Source organism: Somniosus microcephalus, chromosome 10 (genome assembly GCF_052327205.1).
Source record: "Somniosus microcephalus isolate GS21.2 chromosome 10, FLI_Smic_1.0, whole genome shotgun sequence".
Classification (NCBI taxonomy): Eukaryota; Metazoa; Chordata; class Chondrichthyes; order Squaliformes; family Somniosidae; genus Somniosus; species Somniosus microcephalus.
The window spans coordinates 66,939,540-66,952,703 of NC_140996.1; the positions used below are offsets into that span (position 1 = coordinate 66,939,540).

Consider the following 13,164-nt stretch of genomic DNA (forward strand, 5'->3'; position numbering starts at 1 on the left):
TCTCTGTTCAATAGATGCCCATCGCTCCTCAAGAGATGTCATTCTATTATGAACACTCACCATGTTCCTTCCAGAGACTCCTGCATCTGTTCCTGGAGTTCCAGCCCCGCTGATCTTATGGATGGACCCAGAGGCAAAGGGTCGACATGCAGCTGAGCCGAGCTGGCAGAGTCCTGCGTCCTCCGACTAGCACTCTCCACTGCTGTCCCTGTCTCCACAATCTGCTGATGCTCACTTGTGAGCTGTGATACACCAGGTGACAACACTACTCTATGTTCCGAAGGTCCCACCGAGGTGTGAGTGTCTGCACTGGTGCTGGGTGCGCTGAATTCTGCTGACGCTGCGCCCTCAGAGGTTGCAGCTTCCTCTGAGGAGTCTGGAAGCTCAGGCTCTTCCTCCTGGACAGTGGGGACGGGGGCTCTCGATGGTCCTGTGGGGGAGTAAAGGAAAGAGTTAGAGATGTGAGGTCAAGGTTACATGCACATTGCATATTGCAGATGATCATAGGTCCATCTGTTATAGCTTCAGAATCATTATCAGTGACTCATGCAATGTCAGTGAGAGAGATGGAAAACTCTTCTATCACCAGCTTGCTGTGATGCACCCGTCTGTCTGTCCCCCACTTGCGCCTCATCCTCCAGTCCTACGATCTCCAGGACCACCTCCTCCCAGGGGGTGAGGTGGGCTACTGATGGTGGCCCTCCTCCTGTCCTCGCTCGTTCTCTTTTATTGTGAGCTCTCTTTTCCTGCAATGAGGGAAACAAGTGGAGTTTGAGTGAGAATGAAGGAGTGAGTGTAGAGAATCCATAGCATAGATGCTTAGAAGGAGACAAAGATGGAGTGAGGTGGCAAGACCAAAGGTCCTTCCTGTGTGTTGTCAGTTGTTTTCATAGCATCAGAGTGATAGGGAGTGTGAGGGCTGCATAGTCGAATAGTTAGGTGAATGTGAGCATAGAGAGAGAGGGAATGGGTAAGGGTGCATGGATGTCAGTGTCAAGTGGGATGTGGAGGAAGAGATTGCTAAATCTGAGTGCTGGTGTGGAGAGGCAATGGAGATCAGATTGAGAGTGATGGGAACTTCATACTCAATTTTCCAGTGTGCTGAAGGTAATGAAATCTCTTCCTGCACTGTATCCAGGTTCTGCGGGTAGCCGATAAAGAGTTGACCTCTGCCACTTGCAGCCACGCAGCCTTTGTCTGCTGGGGAGGCATCTTCCTCCCTGATGAAGGGAAGAGCACCTCCTTGTGAGCTCTTGCTCCCTCCACTAAAGCCTGCAGGGCAGCATCGTCAAAACGGGTTGCAGACCTCGGTCTTTCTCTTGCCATTCTGCTTCCAGCTCAGTGTATCAGCAAATCACAGAATCACAGAAACCCCACAGTGCAGATAGAGGCCATTTCGGCCCATCGAGCCTGCACCGACACATATCCTACCCGATCCCTGTAACCCCTACACATATCCCACCCTATCCCCCTAACGGTCAATTTATCATAGCCAATCAACCTAACCCGCACATCTTTGGACTGTGGGAGGAAACCGGAGCCCCCGGAGAAAACCCATGCAAACACGGGGAGAATGTGCAAACTCCACACAGACCGTCACCCGAGGCCGGATTCGAACCCGGGTCCCTGGCTCTGTGAGGCAACAGTGCTAACCACTATGCCACCGTGCTGCCCGTTGCCACCAAATGCCAAAAGGTTGGCAGCCTGCAGAAGAAGCAAGGCTTGTTGCAGACCCTAAATGCAGCAGCAATAATGACGTCATATTATGCGACTTTCTGATTGGAAATACTCGTTTGCCAAGGTTTCCCACACGTTGGAAATCAATTGGCCAATTGAGTTAAAATTGCATCAATCTCACAGACCCATTTAGATTCGTGTGGGAAACACTAAATTCGGGGAACCCGACAATTCCCTGCACCTGAGTTAAAATTGACCCCATTGTGTCTAACAGCCCATACCATTTTCTGTATTAAGTTGCATTGGCAACATGCAGACTTTAAAATGTTAAATTCTTTGTTTTTTACATTTATATTTTCAGAATAATGATGCTTTCTGTGTTAAAACACACCAAATCCCCTGTCAAGTTCTGGTTTTTGAAGAATTACCTCTCTCCTACTTTCAAAGTAAGGGAACTTTGATATTCAGTACATTGAACAAATTGCAGTAACAGAAACTATTGGAAATGCTTAGCAGGTCAGGCAGCATTTGTAAAGAGAACATACAAATTAACATTTTGAGTATGCAGATCCTTCATCAGAACTGGCCTGCTGAGTATTTCTAGAAATTTCTGTTCCAGATTTTAAGCCTCTGCAGTATTTTGCTTTTTATTTATCAGTATCTTTGTATTGTGATTTATTTCCTTAACCACAAAATACCTTTTGTTTGCAAGATTTACATTAATAGGTGCAAATGACACCATTTGGAGTAACTTAAAATAATGTTCTTTGTTGTTTTTCTTATTCTGGTGAAGAGTGCCCTGCTTATTTATGGTATTCTGGATACTGTTGTGTTATAGAAGGAATATCTTGCTTAACAACTTTAATTTCTTCACCTAGGAGTTCATTCCAGAAATGGCAAATGAATATGGATTCCAGTATGAATTGGTGCAGTACAAGTGGCCTAGGTGGCTCCATCAGCAGTCAGAGAAACAGAGGATTATCTGGGGCTATAAGATCCTTTTTCTAGACGTTCTCTTCCCATTAGCTGTTAACAAAATAATCTTTGTTGATGCTGACCAGGTAAATGTGTTTCTTTTGAATGGTGGCTTGACCCACACAGGGATTGAATAGCTTAATAAAATAGATTTGTTGGGTCTGTGCCCAGCCAACATGGATCATCTGGGCACAGAGAATATCAGAAAATTGGGCAGTTTGCAGTGCATTACATTAAGGTAAATTTCAAAAGAATCTGTGCTTCCTTTGCACTATAACCCAGTCAATTTTCCAATATTTGATGCACCCAGGTGTGGAGATTGAGACCCAGGAAAATCTCCCCTAAGAAGTCCAAGTTCTGTACAACAGATATACAGCAATTAACAATAGAATGGAGGGAAATTTCTATTGGTAAAATGTGTAAATGTTTGCACCATATTGGAGACTACTATTAGACCTCATCCTCCCAAAAATGCCTGCTGGTACAATTCTGAAATTGTTAAATGCACTGTCACTCCTAGTACAAGCTAGGGTATTTGAATAAATTCACTTTCAGTCACACTAGTCCTATGGTGCTGCATTTTAGATGAATATATATGCTTTTTAAATTGTCATCTGTAACTGTTTGTCTTCCTGACACACTGTCTGTTTTTCTGTTTGTTTTTTCGCTCTTTTTGTCTCTGCCTTTCTTTCTCTTTATCCCTGTATGCTTCTCATATTTTCTCTGTTTGTCCTCTGAATCCTTTTTTACTCTCTCCCCCTTTATGTATGTAGCTTACTTCCTCTGTTTGCTCTTTCTTTTTTATGACTACCACACTCTATGCCTCTCATGCACATTTTCTTTCCCATTTTCTCTGTAACAGTCAACCTTGCTTTCCTTTTCCCTCTATGGTCCGGAATTTTCAGTTGTAATGACGGCAAAACTGTCAGTGTTCGCCATCATTACAACTGTAAATCTGACGGCAACCTCTGGAGTACGCACATGTGCAGTTAAACACGGAAATCCAGAAGTTCATTCCCTGCTCCTCCACAGGACAAGCTGTAGAACTCCCCAGCAATCAATTGAAATCACCGAAATGACGAAAACTTCCCTTTTTACACTTGAATATCGCTCCTAAAAACCCCTGAAAAATTTAACCCTTGTTGAATGAGGTGTAACTGGGTTTTTAATGGTGTACTGAGTCATAATTACTGCTGTACAACCATTCTGCACCTGAAAAGCTAATTTTATATTTATGGAATGTCAAATTTTTCCATTATAAAAATTCCATGGTTTTTAATTTTTTTTCCAAAAACTTTGATATTTCAGCCTCTACCATAATCCCATGTGTATGTCCTAATCTTTCTTTCACTCTCTGTAAAATGATTAAAAAGTGAAGATAATTCCATGCATTTTACTTCCTGGTTTGTTGTCTACGAGAATTCTTTAATGTGATTGGCTACTTAGCCAGCTGGATGAAATCACTGTTGCTGGATGCTGGAAATCTCTAGATTTGGCGCCAGATTCAAAATAATGTCAGAAGAGGTGAAATCGACGCCACAGAAATCGCTAGATGTTTGTGGGCCGCTTTCTTCGAGGTCACTGGCGAGGGCCATCACTTCGCCACTGACTGCAAAATCCAGGCCTATATCTCTTTCTCTCCCCTCCCATGGGTATCAGACTTAAACTTGGGGCTTTGACCCTTTGATAGCTGCAGAATTGATCTCTTCTAGACATGGAAATGGCCTGGGAAGGCAGAGGATAAGGGTGGGAGGAAGCCAGCCCTACTCTGGGACACACCTCTACCATGCACCATTTGCCCATCTTCTCACTTTCAGAAATTGGCTCAGAGACCTGACCTTGGCCAGTACAAGTACATCCAGGAGCTACTGCAACATGTGCAGATTGCACAATTTATATGCATGCTATATTAATGATATAGAAATGAGCACAATGTAATACACACAGTCAAAGATGGAAAGGGTCAGAATAGACTTTGGCTATTGAAAAAAATCTACAGCACCCAAGAACAGTACAAATTTTGTAGTCAAGCCCACTTGTGTACAACTGATTGTAAGAAAGTGATTAGTTGAAAAACATTGCATACAAGTAAATTTCTGTCATGGCCCCATTTGATTGACAGTACTGTAAATGGTGTTGTTACTTGCCAATACTGAGCACAGAAGAAAGCCCTTATCGAGTTTAGGCTTTTTTACCTCTCCAATGGGCGTAGTTAAATACTATTGACCATTTATTTTTAACTTCTTTTAATAAAAACAGAACTACAGAGCCGGGTTAATTCGTTTTTCTTTTTATTGTTAAAATATCACTTCTTAAAATGCTGGGGTAATTTCTTCCTGAGATTGAAAGCTTCCATCGTTTATCAAAATTACTGCATCTTTTCAGTACATCTTCATTTTTTCCTAACTCTAACTCTACATCTCTTAAATCATTTGCTTTTGACATCATGTAAGACTCTTCACTTTTCCCAAAGTATACAAGAGATCTCTCTTTAAAAAAAAAGTTGTTGAACACTGCTTCTTTAATGAAGAAATGACCAGTATTCAATATTTACTTTGCTTCTCTCCTATCGAGATTGTGAGAACTGACTTAAAAGAACTACGTGATTTGGATCTTGAGGGTGCGCCCTATGGATACACACCATTCTGTGACAGTCGTAAAGAAATGGATGGTTACCGCTTCTGGACCTCAGGATACTGGGCCTCACATTTGGGAGGCAGAAAGTACCACATTAGGTATAATCTCTTCTGAATACTTTTAGTTGGAAGGGGTGGAGGAAAAGAGGAAAAAACATTTTTTACCTTTTTTAAAAAGGAGGAAAATCTGCCTTGGGGTAGTGTAATGTATGAAATAAAGTCCATTTCTTCAATTAGTACATTTTAACAGGAATAAAATTTAGCAGTGAGCCATTAGTTATTTCTGCCCACATGTAATTTCCATCAGATATTAATATGACTGGCATTACAAGAAGCAAATAATATCCAGAAATTTGTTTCTAAAACCTCATTAGGAATGTTTTACTGCAGTAATAAGTCTATTGTTTGCTACATCTTCTATGCCTTTTCAAAACCACCCATTTTAGAGGACAGTTGTGAGTCAACCACATTGGTGTGGGACTGGAGTCAGACTGGGTAAGGATGTCAGGTTTCCTTCACTCAAGGACATTAGTGAACCAGGTGGGTTTTTACAACAATCCAACAGCTTTGGTGGTAATCACATTCTTTAGTAGAGAGATGCTCTTTTCTCATCATGATTTTGTTCATTGTGCTGAGGATTTGTTAACATGTTTTACTAAATTGATTGGACTTTGGTCAAAGACATTTTTTGATTTGTGATGGCGATTCAATTATGACTCCATAGTGCTGGATATTTTAACTGTCTCAAGTCCTATGGTTATAATGAAGAAAATCTACAAAAATCACAGTGGTTGTATTATCTCTTTTTCTAGTGCTTTGTATATTGTGGATTTAAAGAAATTTAGGAAAATAGCAGCAGGCGATCGCCTTCGAGGCCAGTATCAAGCACTCAGTCAGGATCCCAACAGTCTTTCTAACCTGGATCAGGTCAGTTTTTACTTAATTTGTTTATGAATAACACATATGTTGTTGAAGATGATCCTACAACAACAACAACAACTTGTATTTATACAACACCTTTAACGTAGTAAAATGTCCCAAGGCGCTTCACAGGAGTATTATAAGACAAAAATTTGACACCAAGCCACATAAGGAGAAGTTAGGCCAGGTGACCAAAATCTTGGTAAAAGAGGTAGGTTTTAAGGAGCATCTTAAAGGAGGAAAGAGGTAGCGAGGCAGAGAGGTTTAGGAACATAGGAACAGGAGTAGGCCGTTCAGCCCCTCAAAAATCTATCAATCTCAGTTTTAAAATTATCAATTGATCTAGCATCAATTGCCGTTTGCAGAAGTTGCAAACTTCTTCCACCCTTTGTGTGTAGAAGTGTTTCATAATTTCATTCCTGAAAGGTCTGGCTCTAATTTTTAGACTATGCCCCCTAGTCCTAGAATCCCCAACCAGCAGAAATAGTTTCTCTCTATCTAACCTATCTGTTCCCCTTAATATCTTGAAAACTTCGAACAGATCACCCCTTAACCTTCTAAATTCTAGGGAATACAACCCTAATTTGTGTAATCTCTTCTTGTAACTTAGCCCTTGAAGTCCGAGTATCATTCTGGTAAACCTATGCTGCACTCCCTCCAAGGCCAATATATCCTTCCTAAGGTGAGGTGCCCAGAACTGCTCACAGTACTCCAGGTGTGGTCTAACTAGGGCTTTGTGTAGCTGTAGCATAACTTCTACCCCTTTGTATTCTAGTCGTCCAGATATAAAGGCCAGCATTCCACTAGCCTTTTTGATTATTTTCTGTACCTGTTCGTGACATTTTAATGATCTATGTACCTGGACCCCCAAGTCTCTTTGGACATCCACTGTTTTTAGCTTTTCACCATTTAGAAAGTATCCTGTTCTATCCTTTTTTGGTCCAAAGTGGATGACCTCACATTTGCTTACATTGAAATCCATTTGCCACAGTTTTGCCCATTCACTTAATCTATCAATATCCCTTTATAATGTTATGCTTTCAACTACACTGCCTATAATGATGCCTATCTTTCTGTCATCTGCAAATTTGGATATATGACTTTCTATACCATCATCTACTTCATTAATAAATATTGTGAATAGTTGAGGCCCCAACACAGATCCCTGCAGGACACCACTCATCACATCCTGCTGATTTGAGTACCTACCAATTATCCCGACTCTCTGTCTCCTGCCGCTCAGCCAATTTTCTAACCAGGTCAATAATTTGCCCTCAACTCCATGGGCTTCTACCTTAGATAACAGTCTCTTATGTGGGACTTTATCAAATGCCTTCTGGAAGTCCATATCAATAACATAGACATTCCCCTGTTCACTACTTAATCACCTCTTCAAAAAATGCAATCAGGTTTGTCAGGCATGACCTACCTTTCACAAATCCATGCTGGCTGTCTCTGATCAACTGAAAATTTTCAAGGTGTTCAGTCACCCTCTCCTTAACTATAAACTCATAGCAATTTCCTGACAACAGATGTTAGGCTAACTGGTCTATAATTCCCTGGTTTCCCTCTCTCGCCATTCTTAAATAGCGGAGTGACATGCGCAATTTTCCAATCTAAAGGAATGGTTCCTGAATCTAGAGAACTTTGGAGGATTATAGTTAGGGCATCTGCAATGTGCTCACCTACTTCCTTTAAAAACCTGGGATGGAACCCATCTGGTCCTGGGGATTTGTCACTCTTTAATGCCATTATTTTCTTCATTATTATTGTTATTTTACTTACGTTAAGTTTATTGAGTCCCTGTCCCCGATTCAATATTAGTTTCCTTGGGATTTCTGGCATGCTATCCTCTTCCTCTACTGTAAATACTGAGGCAATGTAATTATTCAACATGTCTGCCATTTCCTTATTATCATTGACAATATCACCGCTTTTAACTTTTAAGGGGCCAACATTGCTCCTGACTACCCTCTTTTTCCTAAGATAATTGTAAAAATTCTTCATTTTGATTTTGATATACCTTGCAAGTTTCTTTTCATACTCCTTTTTTGTAGCTCTTGCTATCTGTTTGTGACCCTTTGCTGTTCTTTGTAACTTTCCCATTCGCCAGGATCTATGCTATTTTCTGCATTTTTGTATGCTTTTTCTTTTAGTTTTATGCTGTCCCTTATCTCTTTAGTCATCCATGGCTATTTTTTTTGGCAAGTAAAGCTCTTGCCCCTCAGGGGTATAAACTGGTTCTGTATCACGTTAAGTTCTTTTTAAAACATCTTCCACTGATCTTCTTTCATTTTACCCATGAACAGATCTGCCCAGTTTACTGTGGACAGGCTCTGTCTCATCCCTTTGAAGTCGGCCTTACCCAAATCTAGAATCTTAGTAGCTGTTTCGCGTTTCTCCCTTTCAAACGCTATGGGAATAAGGAAATGGCAGAAACGTTAAACAAATATTTTGTATCTGTCTTCACAGTAGAAGACACAAAAAGCATACCAAAAATGGCGGGGAACCAAGAGTCTAATGAGGGTGAGGAACTTAACATAATTAATATAAGTAGAGAAAAAGTACTAGACAAATTAATGGGGCTAATGGGAAAAATCCCTTGGACCTGACGGCCTACATCCTAGGGTTCTAAAAGAGGTGGCTGCAGAGATCGTGGATGCATTGGTTTTGATATTCCAAAATTCCCTAGTTTCTAGAATGGTCCCAGCGGATTGGAAAGTAGCAAATGTAACTCCACTATTCAAGAAAGGAGGGAGAGAGAAAACCGGGAACTGCAGGCCAGTTAACCTGACATCAGTCATCGGGAAAATGCTGGAATCCATTGTTAAGGAAGTGGTATTAGGACACTTAGAAAATCATAACATGATTAGGCCGAGTCAACATGGTTTTATGAAAGGGAAATCGTGTTTGACAAATTTATTAGAGTTTTTTGAGGATGTAACTAGCAGGGTAGATAAAAGGGAACCAGTGGCTGTAGTATATTTGGATTTCCAAAAGGCATTCGATAAGATGCCACATAAAAGATTATTACACAAGATAAGGGCTCATGGGGTTGGGGGTAATATAGTAGCATGGATAGAGGATTGGTTAACGGACAGAAAACAGAGTGTAGGGATAAATATTTTTTTTCAGGTTGGTAGGCTGTAACTAGTGGGGTGCCGCAAGGATCAGTGTTGGGGCCTCAGCTATTTACAGTCTATGTTAATGACCTAGATGAAGGGACCGAGTGTAATGTATCCAAGTTTACTGATGATACAAAGCTAGGTGGGACAGTAAACTGTGAGGAGAACACAAGAGTCTGCAAAGGGATATAGATAGACTAAGTGAGTGGGCAGTAAGGTGGCAGATGGAGTATAATGTAGGGAAATGTGAGGTTATTCACTTTGGTAGGAAGAAAAGAAAAACAGAATATTTTTTAAATGATGAGAAACATTTAAATGTTGGTGTTCAGAGAGATTTGGGTGTCCTCGTGCAAGAAACACAGAAAGCTAGCATGCAATAAGGAAGGCAAATGGCATGATAGCAAAATACTGCAGATGCTGGAAATCCGAAATAACAACAGAAAATGCTGGAAAAACTCAGCAGGTCAGGCAACATCCATGGAGAGAAATGTTTGCCTTTATTGCAAGGGGGTTGGAGTGTAAAAGTAAGGAAGTCTTGCTACAATTGTTCAGGGCCTTGGTGAGACCACACCTGGAATACTGTGCACAGTTTTGTTCTCTTTATCTATGGAACGATATAATTGCCTTGAAGGCGGTGCAACAAAGGTTCACTAGATTGATTCCTGGGATGAGAGGGCTGGCCTATGATGAGCGATTGTGTAGAATGGGCCTATATTCTCTGGAGTTTAGAAGAGTGAGAGATGATCTCATTGAAACATACAAGATTTGATGGGGTTTGACAGGGTAGATGCTGAGAGGTTGTTTCCCTGGCTGGAGTGTCTAGAAGTAGGGGGCATAGTCTCAGGATAACAGGTAGGCCATTTAAGACTGAGATGAGGAGGAATTTCTTCACTCAAAGGGTTGTGAAACTTTGGAATTCTCTGCCTCAGAGGGCTGTGGATGCTGAGTCTTTGGCCTAGAAATTCAGTATAGCCACGTTTGGGGCGCTACAGCCGGGCGGCCGCTAAAGTTTGCGCCCGGCGCAACTTCGCGCCACCTTCGCCGATATTCAGTGGCATCACCCCAAGAGGTTGCTGCTGCGCTAAAACAGGCGATGCACGACTATCATTAGGCGCTAAGCCGGCGGCCTGGGGCGATACCCCCGAGGGCGGGCGCAGCGCAGGTGCGGCGAGTTGCTGATTGACGGCAGACACTCTGGCGCCGGTGAGCTCTTAAAGGGGGAGGGTGGATTTGTTTGCCTGCCACGCCCTGCACACTGCAGCCCTGAAGCAAGGCCTGACCACTGCTGCTTGATCTGTACAACGCCCAGGACTATGGAGAAGGCCAGGGAGAGAGCGCAGCGCTTCAGCGACGGTGACCTGAGGGTGCTGGTTGGCGCAGTGGAGCGCAGGCGCCATGTTCTGTTCCCTGAAGGTGGCAGGAGGCCGCTGCCCAGCGCCTATCGGAAAGCCTGGAGGGAGGTGTCAAACAGGGTGACCTCCAACAGCGTGGTTGCCAGGACTCCTGTGCAATGCCGGAAAAAGTTCAACGACCTCACTCGGGTTGTCAAGGTGAGTACCCTTTCCAGTGCCCTCCTCATCCCTGCATGTGCACCTCAGTTTATGGGCAAAGGGACCTGAAAGCCCTAATGCCCAGCCCTTATCCAGCAGCTATGGGACTGTCATGAAAATCACTTGCACATTCAGCACTTTACACACTGTACAAGCTATTCGACCATGGGAGGCAGTACAGCCAAGATCAGGGCTTCACACTGTCAGGGCTAGTCCACCATGGGAGGCAGTGCAGACAAGATCAGGGCTTCACACTGTACTTAGAGGCCATCCTTTCTCTTGCAGGCCAAGGTGGCGCACAACCGAAGGCAGCAGCGTGAGACCGGGGGAGGCCATCCTGACCTCAAACAGCTCTCCGACCTGGACCAGCGTGTGGAGCGCATTATGTCAGGCCGGCTGATTGGCCCCGTCGCCAGTGGAGATGCCGACCCTGTTGTGGGCCCCAATGGTAAGGGCATCACCTTTTTGACCTCTCTCTTTCCACTTGCGCCTCAGAACAGCATCCTTTGCCACTGTCGGACCAATGCAGTGCATAGCAGCACTCATGCCTCCCTCGCTGCCGCCCTGTCCTCACTCTAAAGCAACTCTTGTGCCTCCCTGCTTTCAGATGGTGAATCGCCAGGTGAGGAGGCGGGCCCTCAACCTGGCACTGTGAGTGAATCGGAGGAAGAGGAAGAGGAAGCCGGACCATCAGTGCCACCCTCAGCCGAGGCAGCCCATGGCGATGATGGGGACACGTCTTCCCTGGAGGGGAGCCGGGGGGAAGGGTCGGAGGAGAGTGAAGCTCCGGGGCCCAGCGGCCTGCAGCAACGCGGGAGGGGTGGGGAAGCTCGGCGGCCTTCTCCCCGGAGGGTGAGTGCAGCCTCCAGTCCTACAACGGTGAGCGCAGAGGAGGTGCGGCTCCGAGAGGAAATGGCCGCCCAGGCTGAGCGCAGGCACACTGAGCTCATGGCTGCAGTGGCAAGGATGCCTGACTCCATAGAGTCACTGTCAAGGAGTGTGCAGGAATTCGGGGCAGCACAGGCCAGGAGTCTGCAGGACTTCGCGGCAGCACAGGCGGCTTCTAGCCAAGTGCTCAGTCGTGCCGTCCATTCACTGGCTGGTGTCATGCGGACACAGACCAGGGCCACACGGGCACTAACTGCTGCCACCCTCGCTGGATCAGCCAGGCATCACCAGGGCACTCGCCGCGCTGCAGCAGCCCAGCAGTCTGTGCTTCAGCAGATTGCTGCGCATGCTGCAGTGCTGGCCCGTGCGAGTGCCACTGTCTCAGGCGACCAGGGAGCACCTGTGATCTGTCAGGTTGGCAGCATTCCTGCAGCCGACACTGCCACTCCTCCATTGCAGCTGCCACCAGCCGCTGGACAGACTGCTGCCGCACAAGCAGAGTTGGAGCAGTCAGCAGCCGGCCCCTCCAGGGCCAGAGCTGGTCCAGGCCGACCCCCAAGGGCATCTGCCGTCTCGCCATCTGACCCTCAGCAGCCTTCCCCCAGCCTTGCTGCAGCCACTGGGGTCCCATTGAGCAGGAGCTGCAGGGCAGGCAGGGGCCAGTCACAGATGCGAAAGGCATCACCCTCGCAGGGCAAAAAGTAGAAGGTGTGCCCAAATGTTTTGTTTCACTTGTAAAGGCCGAGACTGGTCGATTTGTGTTTTTTGAAAGGCCGAGACTGGTCGATTTGTGTTTTTTGAAAGGCCGAGACTGGTCAATTTGTGTTTTTTGAAAGGCCGAGACTGGTCGATTTGTGTTTTTTCGGGGGGCTTCTCTCCATTAGTTTGTTATGTGGGAAGGGCAGAGGTATCAAAGTAATAAATGTTCTTAAATCGCACTGTCCATGCTTTCTTTTGGAAGTCCTGGTTGCCCTGCTCGGCTGAGGGCTTGTGGAGCGGCTACATTCATCTTGTGCCATTGGCACAAGCCATTCCCTGAGAGGGGGCCTAGAACCGACGTGCAATAAGCCGCCGACGGGCGGCCCTTGCACTTTCTGCCTCCCTCCTGTGCTGGTCCTCCTCCTCCTCCTCCTCCTCAGGTGGTCCTCCAATGTCTGGTGGCAGTGGCGGAGTCCTGCGGATAGCCAGGTTGTGCAGCATGCAGCACACGACCACGAAATGGGAGACTCGCTCAGGCGAGTACTGTAGGGCTCCTCCGGAACGATCCAGACAGCGGAACCGTTGCTTCAGGACGCCGATTGTTTGCTCAGTGATGTTCCTGGTTGCTTGATGGCTGTCATTGTATCCCTCTTCAGCAGGGGTGCTGGGCGCACGGAGCGGGGTCATCAGCTA

At 45.1% G+C, this 13,164-nt stretch overlaps 1 protein-coding gene across 1 annotated transcript in view; it reads left to right on the forward strand.

Annotated features, from left to right (window-relative positions):
• Positions 1-13,164, forward strand: part of LOC147111533 (UDP-glucose:glycoprotein glucosyltransferase 1-like) — a 680,288-nt gene that overhangs the window by 586,577 nt on the left and 80,547 nt on the right. The window contains exons 26-29 of the mRNA XM_085999896.1: positions 2,039-2,123; positions 2,556-2,738; positions 5,227-5,387; positions 6,101-6,215. Coding sequence (XP_085856022.1) covers positions 2,039-2,123; positions 2,556-2,738; positions 5,227-5,387; positions 6,101-6,215 — 544 coding nt within the window. The remainder of the gene's footprint in view (positions 1-2,038; positions 2,124-2,555; positions 2,739-5,226; positions 5,388-6,100; positions 6,216-13,164) is intronic.